At 34.3% G+C, this 23,827-nt stretch overlaps 1 protein-coding gene and 1 long non-coding RNA gene across 2 annotated transcripts; one reads left to right on the forward strand and one right to left on the reverse strand.

The window, feature by feature from the left end:
* The first annotated feature begins 3,285 nt into the window (after window positions 1-3,285).
* On the forward strand, window positions 3,286-6,520 carry LOC140795745 (uncharacterized). Its single transcript, XR_012110348.1, has 2 exons — window positions 3,286-4,255; window positions 6,244-6,520. It is a non-coding gene; the product is annotated as an uncharacterized lncRNA (long non-coding RNA).
* A 1,442-nt stretch (window positions 6,521-7,962) lies between these two features.
* Window positions 7,963-10,990, reverse strand: LOC140795752 (putative receptor protein kinase ZmPK1). Its single transcript, XM_073148508.1, has one exon. The coding sequence runs from the start codon at window positions 10,519-10,521 to the stop codon at window positions 8,113-8,115; it is 2,409 nt and encodes an 802-aa protein (XP_073004609.1). The 5' UTR covers window positions 10,522-10,990; the 3' UTR covers window positions 7,963-8,112.
* Window positions 10,991-23,827: the final 12,837 nt, after the last annotated feature.

Here is a 23,827-nt window from a genome sequence, read left to right on the forward strand (position 1 = left end):
AATTGAATGATATAGATTTATAGGATGTACTATGTGACATGAGTAAAAATATAATACATCAAAAGACTGTGGGTACTATGTATAATATATAATGATGATTATTAATTAAGTTATATAGTCGGTTATGAGTTTGTCACATAGAATATTTTCTACATCGCTTACATTAAATATCTAACAAATAATTTTATAATATTTGTTTATTAGATAACTTTCCATTAATTAAGAGGATAATGTTACATCATAACTAAAATATTGTGGAGAAGATTTTCAGATAGACTAAGTATTCTTTTAATTAAAAAGAAAAAGAAAAGTACAAAGCCCATTAGATAGATCATGAAGTTTTTCTTAAAGCAAAAAAAAAAAAAAAAAAAAAAAAAAAACTAAAATTTGTAAGGTAGTCACCACCTTACGAAAAGCTCCACTAAAATTGAATATCAAGTTATAAAATTTAAACAAAAATACTACATCCAAATATTCCTATAATATGATTATCTTTCCTGATTTGTATTCACTTATGGAATAAGATTAGAATAGTATTATTATTCTAATTTTGAATAGGAGAAGAATAAAACTAATATTAGTATAAGTTCTTCTAATGTCTAGTTCAATATTAGTATAAGGAATAGTAATTATATTTAATGTGACATAAAGTTGATATTAAAGTATTAGAAAATAATAAATTTGTACTGAATTAGTGTTGTTTTATACCAAATGATAAAGATACTATCGATCGGATATAAAGTAGCAGCACTAATATATATTTATTTAAAATTATAATATCTTTTATTATAACTACAAATTTAAAATACTCTATATATCATTCTATGAGAAAATAATCATACACTATAGAATAATGTAGGGTTATAAGCTCGCAGTGTGAGAAAATAATCCTGCATTATATGTAAAATAATCATGCACCATAAGAAAATAAAAAGAGGCACTACGAAGTTATAAGCCCGCATTATAAAGAAATAATCTCATACTCTATGTAAAATAATTATGCACTACGGGATAGCATAGAGTTTAAGCCCACATATTGGAATAATCCTGCACTATGTATAAAAAAATCATGCACTGTGGGATAATGTGGTATTATACGCCCACACTATTGGGAAATAACTCTACACTCCATATAAAATAATTATGCACTACAAGAAAATAAGAGGCACTATGAGATAATGTAGGGTTATAACTCCGCACTACGAAAAAATAACCCTCCACTCTATATAAAATAATCATACATTACGGGGTAATGTAAGGTTTAAGCTCGCAATATGAAGAAAACCCCACACTTTATACAAAATAACCAGACAGGGCAAATGCGGGGTTAGGTAATATGGGGTTATAATCCTACACTATTAGAAAATAACCCTCCACTCTATATAAAATAATTATGCATTGTGGGGGTAATATAAGGTTTAAGCTCGCACTATGAAAAAGTCTCGCACTTTATGCAAAAAAAACCATGCATTGCGGGGTAATGTGGGGTCATAAGCCCACACTGTGGGAAAAGAGTGCTAGCTTAATATTTATTTTTGCAGAATTCACTAGTAAAAAGAAAAAATGGAATCTCACCGATAAGTGATATGACCAATATTTAAAAGAAGAGATAGAGAAGAGAGAGAAAAAAAATCTAAATTGTAGCTGAGAGGATTGGTATTTAAGATAAGAGATAGATAAGAGAGAATCTTAAGTGTAGCTGAGATGATGTATAATTATGTGTTGTCTAATCTAAGAGCAAAATAGTAATTATGAATTATTATTAAATTATTTTTTAAAGTTGTATGTAATAAGATGAGAGAGAATTTTAAATTACTATACCATAATAATATAAGTGTTTGTTTAGTTACTACACTATAATAAGGAGGCTTGTTCTAGAATAAGCTTACTAGACAAAACTAGAAATACCGATGTTGTGATGGTCGTCGAAGGGTAGAGGTTGGCCGTATGAGTGGCTCGTGGAGGAAGATGACGGCTAAGATTTGGAAGAAGGATTAGGATTTTAGATTAGATCTACTTATAGAAAATAAATGGCTACGATTAAAGATAAAAGAAAGATAATAAAATTAACTTAACTCGATATTCATACCGCGACAATAAAAAACTATGAACCCTCTTATTTATAGGAGTAGAGTTATAGTGAGTTAGATCCAATATGCCATATTGAGCTTAATCTACAGATTTATCCGCTTTAATTTAAAATTAAAAGTAATAAGCATAATTAATTAATTAGTCATCCTCAGGCTCGTACTCGAGCCCTACATCGTGCTCATGAGTCGAGAACTGACTTGCACGAGGTGGTCGAACCAATTCATGAGGATTCAACCTACCTTGAGATTTGTGCACTTTGTCTCCTCCATAGAATTATCCTAACTTTAAGGTTGAAAATGTGTTTCCACATAATGGCACTACCACAGGCCATTGTAGCTTCCATGGCGGCCGGGCAAGGTCCTTAGCAGATGGCGGTCGTTGTCCGATAGGTCCTCGTAGTGGCCGAACTGGGGCTAAACTTGTTGCATGGGCGGCCACGATGGGTCTTCGACGGTCTCGTCAACCTCTGGTGGCTGCGAACGGTGCTGCAGGCACCACCACTGAAGTGAAGCCGCAACGGCGGAAACTCAATTGAAACTTAATAGAGAAAATATAAATTATCATAATACTTCTATGATATTAACAATTTCATTTATTTGAGTAAATATGAAACTTCTACCCATATTTTAAGACTGACAGTAGTTTTTTATTCTATGATTATATACTTAAAGGGATGTATATTGTGATAATTAAATAATAACTAAAATTTGAGAGTTGTAATATTAAATTGGAGAAGATAAAAGAGGTTAAAAATGTATTTTATCTTAAATTTGAAGAATAGAATGCAATTGGTAAATTGAATGGAATGAGAACAACAATTCTGATATTTGAATATTTATTGTGGTGAGAAAATTTACTCTAAATAACTTAAAGTTTTTTTTTTAAAAATATATAAGTCTGATTCATAATGCGGCAGATTAATACAAACGGAAGTTTAGGAGTAGTTTGAATTTACACAAAATTACTTGCAATTTACCGTTGAATTGATCTTCTTTTACTTTTTGTTTTGTCTGATGGCTACGTTAAGTGTTCACCGAATCCCAACCGTTAGATCTTTCATCAAGCGCTCATGTCGTCACTGTACCATCACCACATGTAACATGAACTCATATGTACCATAGATTTCTCTTGTTCCATGTACCATTTCTTTTTCGCCATTATTTTAATTTATCTTATTTATTGCTCCTTTTTATTATATTCTTTCCACCACCTCCCAAAGTCCTCTGCACCTTTCCCCTTCTCCTCTTCCATTTCTCCAATTACCACGCCTTTCCCTTCGATTCCGCGATCTAGATCGGTCGAAATCGGAGGGAGCCTCTGTGATTTCCTGTGAAATCCAACGAATTTCTCATCCTCCAGCGTTGGGTTTTGTCCGATCGATCTTGATTAGGTTTCTCGTCACATAATGATCACATCCTTCGAATCCGTGAGTCAAATCCTTGGGGGGTTTTTGCTTTCGTTCGATTTCATGGAGAAAAATCTCAGCTTTCTCGATTCTTAGACTTCCCTTCAATTTTTTCTTCTAATTTTTTCTCTTTTAATAAATCTATTTTTATTTTTGTTGGCTTCCAGGATTGTTCTGTTGTCTGCAATCTATTAATTTCCTTCTATTTTTGTTGGATTTTAGAAATTTTAGATCTTTGCGTTGTTCCTTGTAGTTGTTCATAGATCAAAAAGATGGCAGGGGAAAGGTGCAACCTTGACAAAGATGAGGCTGAGATCCTCAAACCCTCTTCTTCTAATCCTCCTCCTCCTCCTACCTCTTCTTCTCCTTCTCCTCCTCCTCCTCCCCCTACTTCTTCTCCTTCTCCTCCTCCTCCTCCATCATCGTCAACGACTCCACCTTCTCTTTTCCTTAACGCGTCCCACGAATTCTCAGCTCAGAGACCGGAGACTCCAGCAGCCGAAGCTGCCGCCGATGTTGCCCGCACCCCGGAGCACAATGAAGAATCCCAACCTCCAGTTAGATTCATTAATAGATGCTGTAGTTGCAGGAAAAGGGTTGGGCTCACCGGCTTCCGATGCAGGTGCGGGGAGCTCTTCTGCGCCCTCCACCGATATTCCGAGACCCACGATTGCTCCTTCGATTACAAGGCTTATGGTAGGGAGGAGATTGCCAAGAACAACCCTGTTGTTAGAGCTGCTAAGATCATCAAGATCTGAGGTGGTTACTTTTATTTCCTTGGAAAGATTTATCTTTGCTGCTATAGAGCATTGCATTATGTTTGGTTAAATGCTCTATCTTTACTGCAAACTTGTGTGTTGTAGTCCAGTTGATGTCTTGTGGTGTTTAGATGATATAAATTGAATATAGTTATACTTTGGTAACTGCTGCATCGCTTTCATTTGCATCTCATTGTGCTCTCTGGCTTTTTACTGTTGTGTTGAGGATCAGGTCTTCTTGCTCTTTGATTTATTTCTTAATTTTCTTTCTCTATGAATTGTGATGTGAAGCCTTGAGTGTTTTTCTTTTCCCCTTTTTGTTATAATAATGCTGAAGTAGTTAACCATTCTTTAGGCTGTATAAGCTCCAGATGCATCTACTACGACGTTTTAGAAGAATGTAGGCGGTAGACAGCGGACAAGGGATCATAGAACGGATAGGTGCTAGACAGGTGCTTAGGTCAGTGCCCAGAATTTGAGACAGTTGAAAAATAAACAAATTAGATAAACAATAGTTAGAGAAAAATTAAAATTAATACATACAATCTAAAAACTGAATAACTCGTTTCTGTTAAGAACCATACAAAGCTATTTGTATCCAAAAGTTTATCGACATCTACTGCGATTTTAATTTCAAGATCAACCTACATGCTAAAAGCCTAAAACATGAGACAAGATACAAAGGTGGTTAACTAGGAGGGACTTAATCAGAGCCCAAGTATATTCTGTCAAAGGCTGGTGGCTAGGCTGTAAGGTGGAAGTTTTTATTTTTTAATTTTTTAAACAATAATCTTTCACCCTCTCTCGTACTAAATTTTGTGGTTAATCAGGCAACAATGACATAGTGCCTATAAACACATCCAATTTACCCTTCCAGAATTGCCCAAAATCTGGATGTACTCATTTATGTTATGCATCTTTTACCTTGTTTGAGTATGTTAATAATGCTGAGTGGTCTCCTATGGATGCAATCTTTCTACGAGGTGATAGATGCTCTCATCCCTGCTCCAGCCTAGGGGTGCCAAAATAGGAGAGGTAGCCAGAATCGATTCAGCCCTGGAGCAATTAGAACTCCATTGGATTTTTGGGTTATGAATTCTTTCAATGTTTTATCTGTCCTCACTCCTTGGGGGAAGGGGTGGTTTTAGTAGCATAGTAATGGTAAACTCTAAAGCGAGTAAGTCACAATAATTATGTGAGTAATTGTGAATGAGAGTAAAATAGCAATATCAAAGGATTATGAGCTTCTTATCATGATATTTCTTGATAAATGGACAAAACATCCCACCTCTTCATGATACTGCCAACATTATGATGCAGTTAACTATTTCCATCGATGTATCTAGCACCAACTAATATGTATTCATTAATTCTAGAAAGTACTGATGCTTGCCCATGAAGTATCAATAGATCATACATAGGTGTTTCATACTGATATAACTCCCGTTTTACTGAGTACTTTAAGTGCTTCTACCTAAGTACATACAAGTATATGTAATTCATTCTCTATGTTCTTGAATTATCTAAGTCGAGATGGCCAATATTACTATGTGTTTGACTAGCGCAAGAAAAAGATTGTTTGAAATGTTTCATTGTCCTTCAGTCAGAACCATCAGACTGTGGCAAATTGTTTTTCCTGTATACAAATGATAATTAAGTGCCCCTCTTTTTCCATCTTTCTAACCCCAGCCTTTTTATGTGATTACTGGTTTCTATTGCATGCAGGTATGTGAAAGTATCTTTCTTTTTTAGCAACCTTTCTTTTTTCATGCTGTTAGATGTACTTGTTCATTATTCTTTCTGGTGCCTAGTAGAACTCTCTTTGGTTCTCCTTTTCCCTTTCTAGTGGTTCATTTCCTTGGTTTGGTGATCACTTGCCATCTTTTATAGATGCTTTGCACTTAGTACACTATACCTACAGTTCTATTACTATATGATGATGGATTGATTTGCATATTGACTCCTCTCCTTTTCCAATTTGGTTTGTAGAATTGGTGGCTGTGAGAAATTTGCAAGGTCAACCTGGAGCTCAAGCAAATTGCTTCATCTACCTCTCCAGTGGCAGAGAATTGTCTAAATTGGCTCCAATATATTGCTCCAGTCTTCAGCTTAATTATCTTTATCAGCCATCTAAATTGGAGGCTTTAGATATTTGGGTTAAGATTCTAAGCAGATGACCATATACATCTTTTTATGTGTTCTAGTTTGGTTTTTGTGAGAGTTAATTTCTTTCATTAAATGGTGCTTCAAATTTTTATACTTCTCATTCCAAGTGTTTCTCATCCATCATAAGTGCATAAAAGGATGTTAGTAAGTTAAAATGTATCAGATATTAGAATAAACTTTATAGTATACAATAACTCCACTGCCCTTTCTTTTCTGAAGAACTTAGAGATATCCCAAATATACTTTTGATCAGAAATGTACCATTGGAGGTACAATTTGAATCTAGTCTTTTAAGAAAGACTATACTTAGATTATCCATTAATGGCCCAAATCTAAGTCTATTTAAAGTTTTCAGAATCGTCCTTGAAAGATAAGGTTGGGATACATTTTGAGGATGATTCGCTATTTTTTTAAGACAGAACTCAAAATCAAAATAATTAACTTCTTCTTTTTTAATGAAATTAAACACAATAATAATCAATTAAAATAAATTGTAATTAAGAGACAATAAATTTTACATGAAAAATCCTTCAATATGTGAGAAAAATTACAGAAATTAACTCCATCTTAAAATCTCCACTATCAACAAAGATAAAGCTTATAAGAAAAAGGACAAAAGTAACTTTTTTTAAGTACCTTAATTTGCTTTAGATATATTTTAATTAAAAAAAGGACATAGTTGTTACTTTTTATCTAACTTAATATCCATCAGAAAGTAGCTAGAAGGGTGTTTATGCAAAAACAACGGGTTTGTAATGGTATTCACGTAAATAGGACATTTAGAGGGTATAAAAGCAAATGAGGACCTTTTGAGGGGTATACATGCAAAAATACCCTCTTCTCTCTGGATCATTTCGTCGTCAACCCTTCCTTCAACTTGCGCTCGGTCTGGGTTTCTTCCTTTCTTACTCTCCCATGCCTTCCTCCGATACAAAGGCGGCTACGACGACGTCCTCTCCGGTGGTAAATGGCGGAAAGAGGCGTAAACTCGGACAACCCCTCATTCAGATGCCTCACTAGAAGTAGACATTGCTGCATTTATCCCTAGAATCTTTTATCACTTCGTAGAAATGATGTCTACCTATCCTTCTTTTAAATTGCCAAATACTGTGAGCAGTAACTTTATTAGATGCTCGTGTTCTTAATTCATTAATTTAGGACTGGTGGTCGAGCATGTTTACGATCTGTAGGTTTACTAATATTCTAATTCTTTCTTAAGAATTCCTTGTTATAGCAATAGACCATCAACATCTTAATGGAGAAATTCGAAATATGACATACTTGTATGGTGCTAGCGGTGGTGAAATTACTATTCGGAAAAGCGACACATGTCCTGAGTGCTGTTACAGGAATCGAGTTACTGGAGCTTCAATGTTTTATTGTAACTTCTTGTAATGAGTAGAGATTTCTAACTGTCATGGTGTGTATCTTTAGATCGTAATTGATTATTTCATTATGCCCTAGATTTTCATGCTTTCAGAACATAACTTTGCACATTCTGGTCTCTGCCGAGTTCATGGCTCAACTTTCATACATTCGGTATGAGAAAAACAATATTTTTAATTATTCATATACAGGCTTACATTTGCACAAATGAGGAAGTCTAATTATTCATATTTTTCTTGCATTGATAAGGTGGACAACAAACTTGTAGTCGCCTACATAAGCTAACATCTTTGATTCATGTGCAGATCACATTGAATAGGCTGGATGGTGATCTTGTTCCTCACATGCCATAAGAGCTTTGACTATTTCATCCATCGATGGCCTATTGCTTCTTTCTTCTTCTAGACAGGAGATTGATATCCTTACCATTGCCTCTGCTTGCTTGTGATTGATCTGTCCCCGTAGTCTGACATCTACAATATCTGTCATCGACGAGATCTCTCCGCTGGAAAATACTTGCTTTACCTCCTTGATAAAACCCCTGATATCCGTCTGTTTTCCATTCTCTGTCATCCAGCTGAAAATCCTTCTTCCGGTCACTATCTCTAGGAGCACAACTCCGTAACTATAGACATCTACCTTTGCAGTGATTGGCAAGTTTAGTGCCCATTCTGGAGCCATGTATCCCATTGTTCCTCTTATTTTAGAGAAGTTAAAACCCGAACCATCTCTTTTGGATAGTTTTGCCAGTCCAAAATCTGCTATCTTGGCTTCGAAATCTCTGGTCAGGAGTATGTTCTCAGGCTTTATATCACAGTGAATGACCCACTCAAGGCATTCATGATGGAGATAAGCCAGTCCTTTTGCTGTGCCCAGTGCAATACTGAACCTTTGCTGCCATCCAAGTGATCTATCATTATTGTTGCTATCAAAGAGGTACTTGTCCAATGACTGGTTTTCCACGTACTCATAGACCAAGAGCCTGTGCTGACCTTCTGAGCAAAATCCCCACATTCTAACCAAATTCATGTGGTTGATATTACCAATCACACTCACTTCTGCCCAGAATTCTTCCTCTCCTTGCGTCACATCTGTAAGCTTCTTCACTGCCACCACTTTCTTGTCCTCCAATACTCCCCTATAAACAGCACCAGAGCCACCTCTTCCAAGCTCTTCCTTGAACTTTGCTGTTGCTTCCTTTAGCTCTCTATACGTAAACCTTCTAAATTGATTTGATATCATCTTGTATCCTTCTTCCACCGACTTGGGTGTGCTATTCTTCCTGAAAAGGAACCACCAGCCTGTTATGATAAAGAGCAGCTCCAGACCTCCCAGCACTGATGCAAACACATAGAGGTATGGCCACTTTGTGGTGTTTCTGTTCTTCCCATACAAATCCACTGATCCTACTACAATTTCAGAACTAACATGGCTGCAGGTGAGGCCAGATTGTGTGGAGACCAAGGACGATGCTGAGACATTGACATGATTGGGTAGTCTAAGATAAGTGCTTCCTGGGAAATTTGGGGACTTGTAGCCATTGAATAGTGAGCCCTTTGGGTAGCAGACACCGGTTCCTGTCAACCGATACCCAAAACCCATGCATGAGCAGTTCTGTAAGCAAAGCTTTTTACATGATTCAAATGAAATAGGCGAGGCGAAAGCCAAATCAAACCCATAGAAATCTGTTTGAGGGAGCTCTATGAACTTTGATTGCTCTGGTGGTTGGTTGCAACTGGTGGTGAAGTTAGGCTTGCAACCTTTGCTCCAATCACCAGGATTGCTCATCTCATAGCCCGGAGGACAAGAACACCTGAGCTGTGGCGAGTACTCACAGATACCATTTCTACCGCAAATCCCATGCACGTTACACTGTTGTATTATAGCTTCCCAGGTAATGATCCAGCTTCCATTTGACTCATTCAAGCTATACATTCTGAGGATGCCGTCATAATCCATGGTCAGCCTCCGTTTGATCCTGGAACCTGAATCAGAAGCTCGAACATCCAGTCCGTCACTTGAGAGAAACCGGCCAGTGTCATCGAGAACTGCGATCCTGGTGCTGTTGTAATTGGTCCGACCATTCTGGTACACATTGTAATCTGTGCTAGGCCAGTAGATGCTTGAGATCTCAGGACCATCATACATAAGTCGGAGGATATTATCATTGTCGAAGTAAAGGCTATAGTAGCCCGACCCAAGAGCACCCTTGTCGATCGGCGAGATCAGTCTCTTACCTTTGGTTAGTGGCTGGGAAGGGAGCAATGTGTCTGTCAGTGAGGCAAAACTCTCCCATACTATTTTACCACCTCTGTCCTTCAATACGAGGTTTCCGGTGTTGAGGAGCTCTGCCATAGAGACACTGGTCGAGCTAGTGTTTGCATTCCAGACAGGCGATCCATCGACGTCAGTGAGGACCAAGTTGCCATCTTTGAGCAGTGAGATCTCTGAGGCACGGCCGTTCACCAGTGAGTCACGGTTTGCAGTCCAGACGACAGCTTTATCCGTGGCATTTGTGAACCAGATGGAGAAGCTGTAGGCGTTTGTGCCGACCTGGTAGAATCCACAAGAGAAGGTCTTGTCTGGTGAGATGAGGAAATCCTGATCATGTTGTTCTACCCTCAGGGATGAGCCCCTTCTCAAAGTGGCTTGAGATGCTGCAGAGGAGCATAGGAAGAAGGAGATAAGGATTAAAGAGAGAAATGAGCTCCTCATCTCTAAATTAAGGCCACAAACAGAGATATATCTTGGTGGGTGTATTGGTTTTCCGGATTTCTTCTCCAATGCTTCTGATTTTATCCGTATTTCCGATCAGTAGGAACTCAATCATAGGACGCCTCATGCCCGTCCAAGATGAAAAGGAAACAAAACGGTGACCAGATCATCTGCAGCCGCAATTGCAGGAACTTGCTGCAGTCTTACCCGCCAACGAATCTGGCAGCTAAGCAAAGGCTGCCAAGTACCCAAATGCAGGAATTTCTCGCACTAGGGGCCTGCTTCAAGAGGCGAATTTTAGATAAGATATACAAATCCTATCTCTCTCTTGCTTCGTCAATGATTCGATAAGGATGCCTTCGTCAAAAGTTGGGTGGTTGTGCGTGCATCACGGACTTAGTCGCCATGCAATTGTGGAAATTGAACGACTACGAAGTAGGAGAAAAGAAGAAAGACAAGAAAAAGAAAGAAAAAGGTTTGAATGGTAGGTATTTGGGCAATTGATTGCAGGAATTGGAAGAATGCAATTGGCTTTACATAAATAATTTTTCTGACATAATTACACTTAAAGCTCGTTATTTATTTTTCATGACATATTTAACTCTCTCTCTCTCTCTCTCTCTCTCTCTCTCTTAGTTATTTGTTATATTTTTTGATTAAAACTTATTTACATTTTAGAGAAAAGAACGCACAAAGTTGAGGGTAAAATGATTCGCTTGTGAGATTTTTATTTTATTTTATAATTTAAGAGTACTGACGTGACGGTCTGTAATTATTTATACTTTTAAAATTATTTATCTATCACAGTTGACTGTATGCTGATTTGGCGAACGGGTTTTGACCCCAGATTCAGAATTCTGTGGTCAAGTCCGCCAGCAAATTCCCATTGTTATTTAACGTGGTGTATAGATTGGGGCATGGCAAACTTTTTAATGCCTGTTTGGTGGGTTTTAAAATTAGAATTAGAATAACAAGAGGATTTATTGGAGTAAAAGAGTATTTTAATTCTAATTTTTGAGTTTCGATGTAAAAAATGGTAAGTGTTGAAATAAATATATGGGGTGTAAGATGGTGTTTGGTTGTGATAGTTTGAATAAGGAATAAAAGTGATCTAAGTTGACCTTATTATCTTTTTCCTAGTTGAATATAAATAGGCATTTGTTATTATTATTATTATTATTATTTCTTTTGAGGAAGATAGTGTAATTTTGTTTTACAACTTTTATATTATATTTTCATGATTTTTTAACAATTCTTGGCGAAAAAAAATTAACTTAATTTATCCTAATTTATAGAATATGAATACTATTAGAAGCAACATCACAAATGGACATCCCATATTATAATATTTTCTCACTCTAAATATATTATAGTCATGCCATATTATTCAACATGAATCTAAATCACAAATAATATATTACTAAGATGGCGAATGAGTTATTTGAGTTTTGGAATAAGTGGATGAATTACTCAAAGAATTATTTATAATTTTATTTTACAACTATTGTATTATCTTCTCATGATTATTTTTATAATTCTTGGCCAAAAAAATAATTTAACTTTCATAAATTAGCAAAATATAAAATCATAAAAAAGTGTATTTTTGAGATTAGGTGAAGTTATTCAAAATTTGTTAAATTGAAATGGGGACAAATGTGCTATTTGAGAGGAGGTGAAGTTATTCCAAAATTTTAGAATAACTCTATTACAACCAAAACATATAATAGAAATATTCCAAACTTTGAGGTTTATTTTATTTTCCTATTCCAAAATCTTATTCACTGTTTGGGATCTTTATTCCGAAATAAAGGAGGTTTAATATGGAATATGGCTCTCATTAGGTCTAACTAAATGGCTCCTAAAACTAAACCTATGCAAACAACTGAGTTCAAGAAAGAACTAATGAGATTAAATAAGCTTTATAAAACTCTATTATAAATGTTTAGACAACATATAATTAAATTTTAATATAAATAAAAATACATATATTATAAAAAAATGTATAATAGTGAGCAGGGTCTAAGTCGGGTTTATGAAAATATCATCGGCCCAAGCCTGACCCGTAGTTCAATCGAGCTTAAACTTCTTGGACCATTAGGTTAAAAAAAAAAAAAAAAAAACTTCGATCCGAACCCTAAAATAATTGCCGGGCTGATTCGGTCATGAATTTATTACTAATTTCTAGACGAATTTTGTTGCTATTTACTGAGGAAATAATTTCTCACATGCTCCAGTAGTGATAGAGGAATGCAAGTTGCTATTGAAGCAATCAACAAAGTCTGATACATGATATTAGTTTGGTTTTGGTCATAAGATGCTCGCAGGTTACATTCATCTAACTATTTAACCATAGACATTATCCTCTTCGTCCTGCGTTTAATTATGAGTACTTTTGAGGCATATATATGTTGCTAAAGTGCCTGCAGAAACATCAGAATTAATCTTGAATCAGTGATCGATGATGGCAGCATCGATCATTGATGCATAACAAATGCCAAGGATCATCTCCAACTCACATCAAATCATCCTCATTATCTATATACACAACAATATGCCATTTCTTTTCTGGCTCATTCAACAAGCCTTGCATATCAAACAAACATTCCAGCTCACAAATAATTAGAAAGTCAAGGTTTTTTATTTTCTTATTTTATTGTTCATGTATATCCCTCTAATATTCTCTTATTTATATATCCCTCTAAAACACTTTGATTTTTTGCATGGGTACCTTGAAACATTTGTTTTTACATAGATATCTAAGAAAATTAACCACTAATTAAATTTTGAATTCAAATTTAATGATAATCCTAATCTATGACATAACGACAGCCTAATGCGGAAATACAAATATATAAAAATAACTAGAAAAACAAAGAAATACAAACCCACGAGTAATAATTACATATCCTTTTTCTAGGATCAAATCAATTAGTAATAATGTTGCAACGATGAATTGATTCAAGTAGTTGATCAACCGATCTCAATATTCCTTGATATGACATGTCCTATCTGGGTGATCCTCAAGACAAACAACCCACTCCAAGGAAGGATGCAATAGTAACAATCATAAATCTCCAATGAATCCCATCTCTCTAAAATCTCATGACTCTTCTGGTGCTCCAAATATCTTCAATCAATGTTAACTCTCAACCTAGGGTTGTTTGATATAAAGTATAGAGAAAAAGATTTTAAAAACTAATTTAGGTTGGACTAGAACTCAACTTTCTCATCTTAAGCATTCAAACACCGAGTGTTTGTTCGCCTAACAGGTCTTTGGAACAACCTTCCACTTATCTAGAAGACATCTTTAACTCATTTCAAATCTTATAAAGTATGTGCTACATAAAAATCAAACCTCTTCTATAGTCATGTTCTTACATAATATCCTAAATACATCCAAATAAGTTTTTTTGTACGCAAATTACCTGTACAAAAAACCTAACATAAACTATTTAGGGGTTTTTACATGTATACCCCTCAAAAGCTCCTTATTTGCTTGTATACCTATCTAAATTTTGTATTTATGTGAGCCCTTCAAAACCTATTGTTTTTGTATGGATAAATTTTAAGACACCAATACATTCAAATCCGAAGAATTTAATAGATAAAATAACAATGATGCTCTTATTTGAGAACAATATATCCAAATATATCAAGATTTAATTGTCGACTAATTTTCATAAGTATCTATACAAAATTTCAAGGAAAGTATACATATAAATAACAACTTTAGAAGGATATATACATAAAAAAGGGATTCTAGAGAGGTATACATGTAATTTTTTTTTATAAAATACAACTCTTTGATTCTCTTTCCCCTTTTTCAGTGATTCTCAGTAGGTATATTTTTGTATATATATCCTAGAGGTAATTACACTCAGATCCTCGTGAACGATCACTATTTTTTACATACCTCATTTGAATATTTTTTGTGAGGCATAGACTCGGGCCCCGAACTACTGAAAATATCTCCTCTTCTCTTGGTGTCGTAGATGGAAAAGTTAAAAAGACGAAAGTATTCGCATAAGAATGTAAGAGATTTTATAAATTATAATTTCTTTTTTTTTTTTCTAAAATATAAGAGTAAATATGTCATATGATAACTTTATGGATAGAGAACATAAAGGGAACTTAATGTAAGGGGGTATTTTAGAGATTTTTAATAGAGAAAGTCTGTCATAAAAAAGTTAAAGATGAGGCGTATAAAAATGGTGATAATTTAGGGGCCTAAGTGTTATTAATCCTATGCTCAACTTACTAGCAAAACCTCCCTAGTTCGTTATTTTGTGGCCGTTAGCATCTTTAACATATATACTTCTTACTAGATAAATTAACCGAGCGTAGTCGAATGATTGTTATTATAACTTTATCAAACCCTAAAACAAAATGCCTAGGCAGCACTCAACACTACGTCAGCCCATGCAATGGACATCTCCCATACATGTCAATGAAAAATATTCCTATATAGTATGCTTCTCTGAGACTGGTAGAATGTAGTTCTCATGGTTTAAGAATCTTTCTTTGCTAAAACGAGTTAATTTTGTCTTTCTTGTCTGCAATTAATGGAGTCCATCAATTTTATAGCAAATATATACTCGTACTCCATCTGACCTGAATGAATATTTCTTGTTGGAATTTATAGGAATCATGGGCTATGAGCATTGTATCATTTGATCCATGCATTCATGAGAGAGTAGTAGTGCCCAAAGAAAAAAAAAATAATTTGATTCAAGAGTGTGGAACATGTGAAAGTCAATGCAATGGTCTGCAGTGATATATCATTGACATGACTCATTACATGCGTATTTGTAATGCAATCTATATTAATTTGCACATTTTATTCATCACACAATTTGCTTCAAAGAAAGGCAAAATTGAACTGCATGTTTGTAGGACCAACTAGACTTGTTTTTAAACTATGGCCATCCTTACATATTCCTGAACTAATTATTCTTAACTATTATTGCAACATCGTCTTTCTCAAAACAAAGATTGTTCCGATATTATTATATAGATATGTGTTTATATTTTGCACTCTAAATAGCTTAGTATATACTGCCATACATAGGTAGCCTTGTATGACAATTGATACAATACAAAACTAATCAAGTCATCAGTAATGGTTGTAAACCAAGAATATTCTAAATTACTCTTGTAGTACTTCCATATTTAAGAAGCACACATTCGATCCTTGGTCAAAGAAAGAGGAACAAGACATACAACAAAGTGTTTGGACATGTCCTCGCCGAAATAGGGTGTTGTGTTACGTAAATATATGAAAAAAGAATGTTGGAAAATACAGATATCATGGATATATATTACTTATAGACATATATGTTCAGAGTAGATGAATATTCACGTATCTTATTCCAGATACATGAATATATGTATAGGTTTATGCGTATTCATACATATATACAGTATGAACTTTGTCTGTTATATATGATGACAAAAGAGAGTGTCTCTTTCCCAAAAAGAAACTAATTCAAATTCAAAATGATTACGAGCAAGACAAAACTTGAATTAATTTTTAAAAATTTGATTAGTGCGTGTATAATGTGTCTGTAATAAATGAGTGGCTCAACATTTCATTGCACTACCCGCAACTCTATCTCGTCGTTACCATTGAACAGTTGCCAGGCATTGCACTTGGTCGGATGCCCACCTAGTGAGTGTCATGCTTTAATGCATTTCCTTGTATACACTTGTATGGTGTCCTCTTCTACTCTCTTGTGTTCCAAGAATAGCAAAGCAAGCTTCTCCTCCTGCCTTCCTGTACCCCTCTCCCCTCAACCCTACCCTACTCATCCATGGACATCTCTACCCCTATTAACATTGTCCATTCCTACCACGCTAAGGAGCGCCAGCTCTTTGCTCGCATGGTGTTTGCCCTCGGAATCGATCCATCTCGTTCCATGCTAATTATCGCCTTCTGGTTATGGCTTGAAGAGAACGGGCATGCTGACATCATCCGCCGCATAAGCTCCTTCGACGATGATGTTGTTCTAGCCATCGCTACTGTTGGCCAGAACTTCATAGAGTCCCTTCATCTCAACCCCTTGCCAAGCCTCGATGATCAACCCTCTACTGAATCAAATTCCAACAATCACTTCCGTCAAGCAGCGATACACGGGATCAGTTACTACCTCAACAATGTCTGCCTCAAGGCCTTTGATGACATCCGAGCAAAGGCGGAGGCGGAGGCACAAAATCGTGAAGTGGAGACGCTTGTTCATCAGATGAGTCAAGCTTACCTAGACTACATGAATGTGAGTAGAGCTACTCTAAATAGTGTTAGATTGGGGCTACACCAAGCTGGTAATACATCAGTCAATTCTCATAGAGATAACATGCTTAACCTCCAAGAGATACCTTCAATTGGAGAACATACCTCTCGCTTGACAAGAACTGCTTCTATTCAATCCTATGTACCCCATGGGGAGGGTACTAGTAGGAATACCAGCAGGAGGATTCCAAACATGATGGAAGTAGCGCATGCACTGGAATCTATCTATCCCCTGAGGGGTTTATTGAAAAATATGGGCATGTCACAACCTCTGTCTAGTGTTGATGTGCCAATGTTATATAGGGCTAGCATTGCTAATGTGGAGGAACATCCTAATCAAAGGGCTATCCTAAATGATCATCTGACAGTAGGAGGCAACACTCTTTTACAAAATTATTTGCTGAGATCTGACATAAATTCTAGTCTTTGTCCGCCACCGCCACCGCTACCACAACTCCTCCCACGTGGCAACATTCCACGGGACGAAAGGACATTATTCGTTACCTTCTCTAACGGCTACCCGTTAACTGAGGAAGAACTATATGAATTTTTCATGAGGTATGTTCTTTCTCTTTGCATAATTCAATATAAGTTGTTTATTGTAATGACTTGATTCACATTTGAAAGGGAGGATGTCTATTAACTTTGAAAAAGATGAGCAAGATTTGATATAAATAAAAGAAATTGTTTAACAACTATAACTTTTAACAACTATAATTAAAATTTCAAATGGAAAAAGTTCATTAACTTGGAAGGCAGCATCTAAGATAAGACATACTTCAAGAGTATTTGACATGGTAAATATGTTCATAATAGACAAAGTTAATAGCATGTTTAGCATGATATATAACAATGCTCATCTCTAATTTGTCAATATATGTTGTATTTGATAAGTAACCAATCTTAGCTAAGTTGTCAAAATTATTAAGCATAGCTGTATTGAATCTGGGTAAACTATTATATGGTTGAGTGAAGGAATAGGCATATTTTAATTGATAGATGTTGCATTAAAGGATAGAATATCATCTTCATCCCTTCTTGAAATAGTAGAGTGAAGAATCTCCAGAAATTTTAAGATTAAATTTTGATATTGTTTTTCTCCTCTAGTACAAATCAATTAGGAAATTCAAAATTTTATAGCTTGCCCTTAAATATCAAATATATAAAACTTGGGCCAAAAACATGATTATCGTCTAATGACTACTTTGAGTTATCATCTATACTAATTTTCAAACACTATTTGCATAAATTGCTAAATTAATAGAAGTTTGAAAAATTAGTAGTTAATGAATCGATAGATTCACTTAGTACTAGAGAATAACCTTTTCTTATGAGAGATTTAGAGAAAAGGTGTCAATGTGCAAGAGACTCTACCACACGGACGGCAAGATGTAGAGAGTTAGCTTCTTCTTGTGCTAAAGCAGTTGGTTTTGTAATTCAAATCAAGATATATACTGGCATGGGTTGCAAATTATTTTGTGATTGCTAATTTATAGAGGTTATAGTTGTCATGTAATGATTTAGAGTGCAAATGTTTGAAACTAGAATAGAATTCACTAGGTTATCTTTATTGTACTGTGGAAAAATGGGATAATTATATATATGTCTTTGATTATGTTTAGAAATAAAGGCAAATGTAACTTAATTATGTATCTATAGATTCAATTTGTTGTTCTTTTTGTTAGCAATTATATGACATTTAGAATTGTTCAAAAGATGCTAGGGTTTGATTATATGTACATGAAGAAAACAGTAAATGGGGTTTTATTTTTCTAAGAGAGCATGTGTTTCAAAACTTGTTTGAAGAAATTATATATATTTATCCCTTGAATAAGCAACCAACCAGTCTCAGTAACAATTAATCATAGGATAGTGCATGTGTTTTATTTTTATATCATCATTCGAATTACTAAGTATAGTAACTATTGACTTCCAATGTGAGGATGAGAACTATGATATAATGCAATTATATAGATTATATCCTAATTTATTTTAAGTACTTATTATAAAGTTGTAACGGGAAACGCCACTATATAATCCTTTAGCCTACATAGTGTTTTTCACATCATGAAGTGTAGCGCTAAATATTTAGACATTTTGGTAGTTTCTCTAGGTTACTAACAACGTGAAATGATCGCAATTTTTTCCTTAGTTTTTGTATTATTGTTGCATTTTTGTCTAGTTAATATAATTAAATTATGAAAGTAACTGCTATAATAGAATTATAGAATAAAAGGACTTGCTAAAAGAACTTATAAAAAAATATAGAAGGCAACAAGATAACGAAACAAAAATATCTTAATTAATTTGGAGTTTTCTTAATTCTGCTCTTTTCCACTTCTTTTCCTTACTGATTATTAGTAAGAGAAAGGTAGTAGTTCTTTATAGTATTATTATTATCTTTTGCAAATTAAAGCATAAACATTGCTAATTTTCCACTTCGGAACTTACTTACCTTATCCATCTCCGTTTTTGTCCCAGCAATGGGAACTTGTGTCAACTAGATTGTGGAACTTTCATGTAATTATGTATCAAATTTATCACTATTTGTTATATGGTAAATATCTTTATCTTCTTAAGGTGGAAAATATGGCAGACCTTCTTATAAGTTATATCTAGAATATATATATATATATATATATATATATATATTTAGCTATAAGACGATGAGAAGACATTACGTGATTTTAATTGGTTTAATGAAATAAAAACTGTCAATACCTATCAATTTGTGAATAACAAAGAAAAAAGATAAAAAGAAAATTCAGATCTTCTTTTTGTTCATCCTTTTGTCTAGGTATTAATATCTGCTATATGTTCTAGTATATAATTATATAATAGGAATATCGTGAAAAAGAAAAGAGTTTTTCATAGTTTATTTGATAATGCATACCACTAAGACTCATGACCATAAGTATTGCTGATTTCCTCTATTTTTCAAATGTTTCAATATTCACTGCAAATATAGATGTCAAGCATTTTATATTTTATTATTCTATCCCATCCAAATGACAAGGTAGAAGAAAGTAGACAAACTTCCTGTGCCACCCCTAGGCGGTAATGCACTTCATAGTTTCGTTTATTACCTCCGTTTAGTGTTAAATAAATGAACAGACAAAACAGTAACGTATATTTAATCCTCATGTCTGAGATTGTTGATATAATTGACTTGGGATACTATAAAGAACTGTGTAGTTACATTTTCATGCGTATAGTTCTTAACAAGAATTCTTATGCGTTTGTGCTTCATGAAGGAAAGTTTGACCCGAGAAAGATGAGTAAAGCTTTTACTGTACCACTAACTCTTTCTATCATATGTCATAAGTAGTTACATTTACATTTATATCTACCATAAATAGGAAGACAATAACATACATATAGGAGTAAACATGAAAGTTATGATTTATTCTCAAAAATACATGAAAGTTATGATTAAACACGAAAAACTAAGCTATCTTTCATTCGTTCAATCACATAGAATTAGAGTTATAAGCATACTAAGAATATGCTTCAGGATAACTTTGTGTAAGTTTAATCATTTAGAAGCAAAATTTCTTACATGCTTTTCGATCTAGTGGTGATTTATATCTCCCATGTTCTTATTTCCTTATATCGTAATTAATCTAAGATACAAAATGTGTATCATTCTCATCATTGAGAATGCTAATTTCATTTAAAAATTTCGGTTGAAAATTCTTGATGCACGAGTTATGGAAGTATAGGAAGTCGACTATTGTACCTTTTTCATTGCAGTTAAACTCTAGCCTATCAGATATTCTTAGGGTTTCGTCGTTCTTTTGCTTATCTTACTTCTTATGAAAAGCTAACCTCTTGGTTTAAGGTTAATAGTATCTATGCTTCCCAACCAGATAAGGCCACATCTAGGCATTGCAGAAATTAATGTGACAATATACTTAGCTCCTTAATTAGTCAGATGTAGTTCCCAGTTTCTCCTGTAAAGATAGAATAACGATTCAACAAAAAATTTGCGTACTTCTGCAGTTTAGACACATCTAGTATTGTTATAATTATATCTTTTCTAATAGAATATACACACGAATGTTATGCAACCCCTCAATATAACAGGCATTACGGAGATGTGGAGCTCATAACTGTTGAGAAACCGATGACAGACAGGGCACCACTCTTTGCTCACGTCTCCTTCTACTCATTAGAGACAGTCCTTCAAGTCCTTGATGGGAATCGAAGAGTAAAATTCATGACGAAAGGAAGGCACTTATGGGCTCGACGTTTCATTCCAAAGAGGTTGCAGAATCAAGTTTGATCACTAACCTAGTATAAGTCTTTCTGGCAGTAATGTTAATATACTGATTAGTCAGTTTCTGCGACGAGTTTGTTCAACAACTTTCTTATGGACTTTGTTTAACACTTTCTTATCAATCGACTTTTCTCTGCATGTATTTTCCTTTATTCTCTTTCTAAAAGAATGCTCTTTGCACCTGCAGCTTTATATTTCTGAAATATAAATTTGGGTTTCGTGGCATGAGACACTACTGAATGTTTCTTTCAGAACTTCTGAGGATAGAAAGGCATGGCAGGGATTACATAAATAATAAACTGAGTTAAGGAGTTATATATAATTGATAATTAAGTGGTTGTTATGGAATTAATATTTGTGAAGCTACATGTATAGGGTGGCTACAAATGATGTTACCAAAGATTGGTAGCTAATCCACACTGTATGATTGTAGAATTTGCAAGGTTTTGCTCCAAAGAAATTACAAAATCTCGATTTCATCCTTAAAATTGGCACTTACACAAAATGGTGCAAGTTTTAAATCAACCATTATTCTCGATCTACCACAATTTCTACTTCTTCTTCTTCTTTTGTTTGAAAACAAAAACCATTATTACAGTACTTAGTGGGCCTAAATTATGGAATACTTGACATGTTTTACACGAATGATGTAGAAATCAAAGTTCAAGTGAAGATAGAGAGGCTTCCTAATGTCTGTGTAGATTGCTAGCTACTTCCATATTTTTAACATAATTATTATAATATTAAGGAGTATATATTTTGTCAAATTCATACGTTCAATTACTGGAGAAAAGATGAGTCAAGACATCTCAATGCATTTATCGAATTTCTTTAGTATGCATTAAATGTAATGGACCAAAGAAACTCCATAGTTAATTATTGTCAACCTTTCTTTAATTGTTTTCTTCTAGAACTGCAACACACTTCAATCTTTTCGAAAGCCCTAAGGGACTTCTGGAACTCGGTTTTTGGATTTGGAACACAAATTACAAGGTTGCTTGGATGAAAAAAAAAAATTACATCAAAAACATTACTTACGGTATCACATCTACAAGAAACTGGGTTTACCAAGATATTATTTAGGAAAAAAAAACTACATTTTGTGCCTGACATTTTTGCAAACTTATGGTGTACACCCTACATCCTCGAGCTCCATGTTTTATCTTTATTCTCATAAACCATCCCAAGGTAACTATGAGTAATGTGGAGGTTTTAAATTAATGGAAGAAGATTCCATTACCCTCTTTTTTTCTCTAAAAGAAACTCCCATCTTAAAGTGAAAAAAGAATGAAGCTAGTCGATCACTAAACAACAATATATGCTTCCATGAAAGAAAAATAATTAATAGGGAAAAAATCAAGCACATTTTCTGTTGTGTTCTAATTTGAAACAATCATTCATTGCATGTTTTGAATATATATTTTATAGTACCTTCAAATATAGTTTTGCACGACCCACAAATATTTTTATATATAACATTTTCGTAATAGATCTATCTATGATTTTACATAGTCCATCGATAATTTTTCATAATCCAAAAAATATTTCTACGGATCCATATTTATTTTTGCTTAATTTACAAACACAGAGAAATTCGTAAGAAATACCATCCATTTGCAGAATGATATAAGAACAGTGAGAATCCACAGATACATTCTATTTTAAGACTACTAATTATGGTCCAGATTCTCATTACTGGATAGCAAAATTAAGAACCATAATAAATGGGCTAATTAAATGTTAAAAGTCCTCAAAGAAAGTTTAAATCGAAATAAGTTAAAAGGACTAAGAGATTGGGTAACGCTACATTGTCAAAATTAAGAACCAAGATAGATATGATTTAACGTGGTTGGCTATGCCTATATCCAACATCCAGGGGAATAGGAGAGAATGTCTTCTCATTCATGCTTCTTAGCCATGAGAGCATAAATAGGTATATTAGATACAACAGACAGGAGAGCAAACAATCTATGCAACCACAAGGACTCGAAATGAAATATTTTCCAACATGTCGAGGCCATAGTTCTATATTCATTTTCAGCACTTGAATGTGGCACTACATTTTACTTTTTTTGCTCTTCCATTGGTTAAGTTACCTCCAACAAATGTGCAATAACTTATGGTCAACCCTCTATCAAGTAAACTTTTGGCTCTAATTTGCATCTGAAAAACCTTTGATTCTAGCGTGACCATTCTTTCTCATCCATAGACTATATCCTAGAGAAGATTTTAAATATTATTGAAGAATTCTATTAACACCATTTGTATGTACAGTCTCAAGAGCATTCACAAATTAGCTAGCTAGGCCAACTACATATATGATATAAGGTCTTGTAATAGTTAAAAAAGTCTTTAGATATCAAATAAATAAGGCTCTCCTTCTTTGCTTGCTTTCCATAGGTCATATGTTGGAGCTCTAGTAGATCTACTTCGCACATACCTTTCTAGTTTCATTCAATAGATCAAGTGCATACTTTCTTTGACTTATAAACAATTTTTTTTTAATGAACAGCTTCTATCCCAAGGAAATATTTTAAAATTTCCAAATCTTTGATACCAAGCCTTTATATAGTCTTAAATTTACTGATTTCTCTACTATCATTTTCTTTAATAATAATGTCATTGACATAAATAAGAACGACAGTTACAATTCATTGAACACGCCTATGATTAGTGTTGAGATAAGTTTTGCATATCAAGTTACAAAGAGATTGTTTGAATCCATAGAAAGCCTTTTCTAA

Source organism: Typha latifolia, chromosome 9, assembly GCF_019914945.1.
Source record: "Typha latifolia isolate L0001 chromosome 9, TyphaL0001v2, whole genome shotgun sequence".
Classification (NCBI taxonomy): Eukaryota; Viridiplantae; Streptophyta; class Magnoliopsida; order Poales; family Typhaceae; genus Typha; species Typha latifolia.

Excerpts from the sequence above, each read along its gene's own strand:
- LOC140795752 (XM_073148508.1), bottom strand. The coding sequence starts at position 10,521 with ATGAGGAGCTCATTTCTCTCTTTAATCCTTATCTCCTTCTTCCTATGC.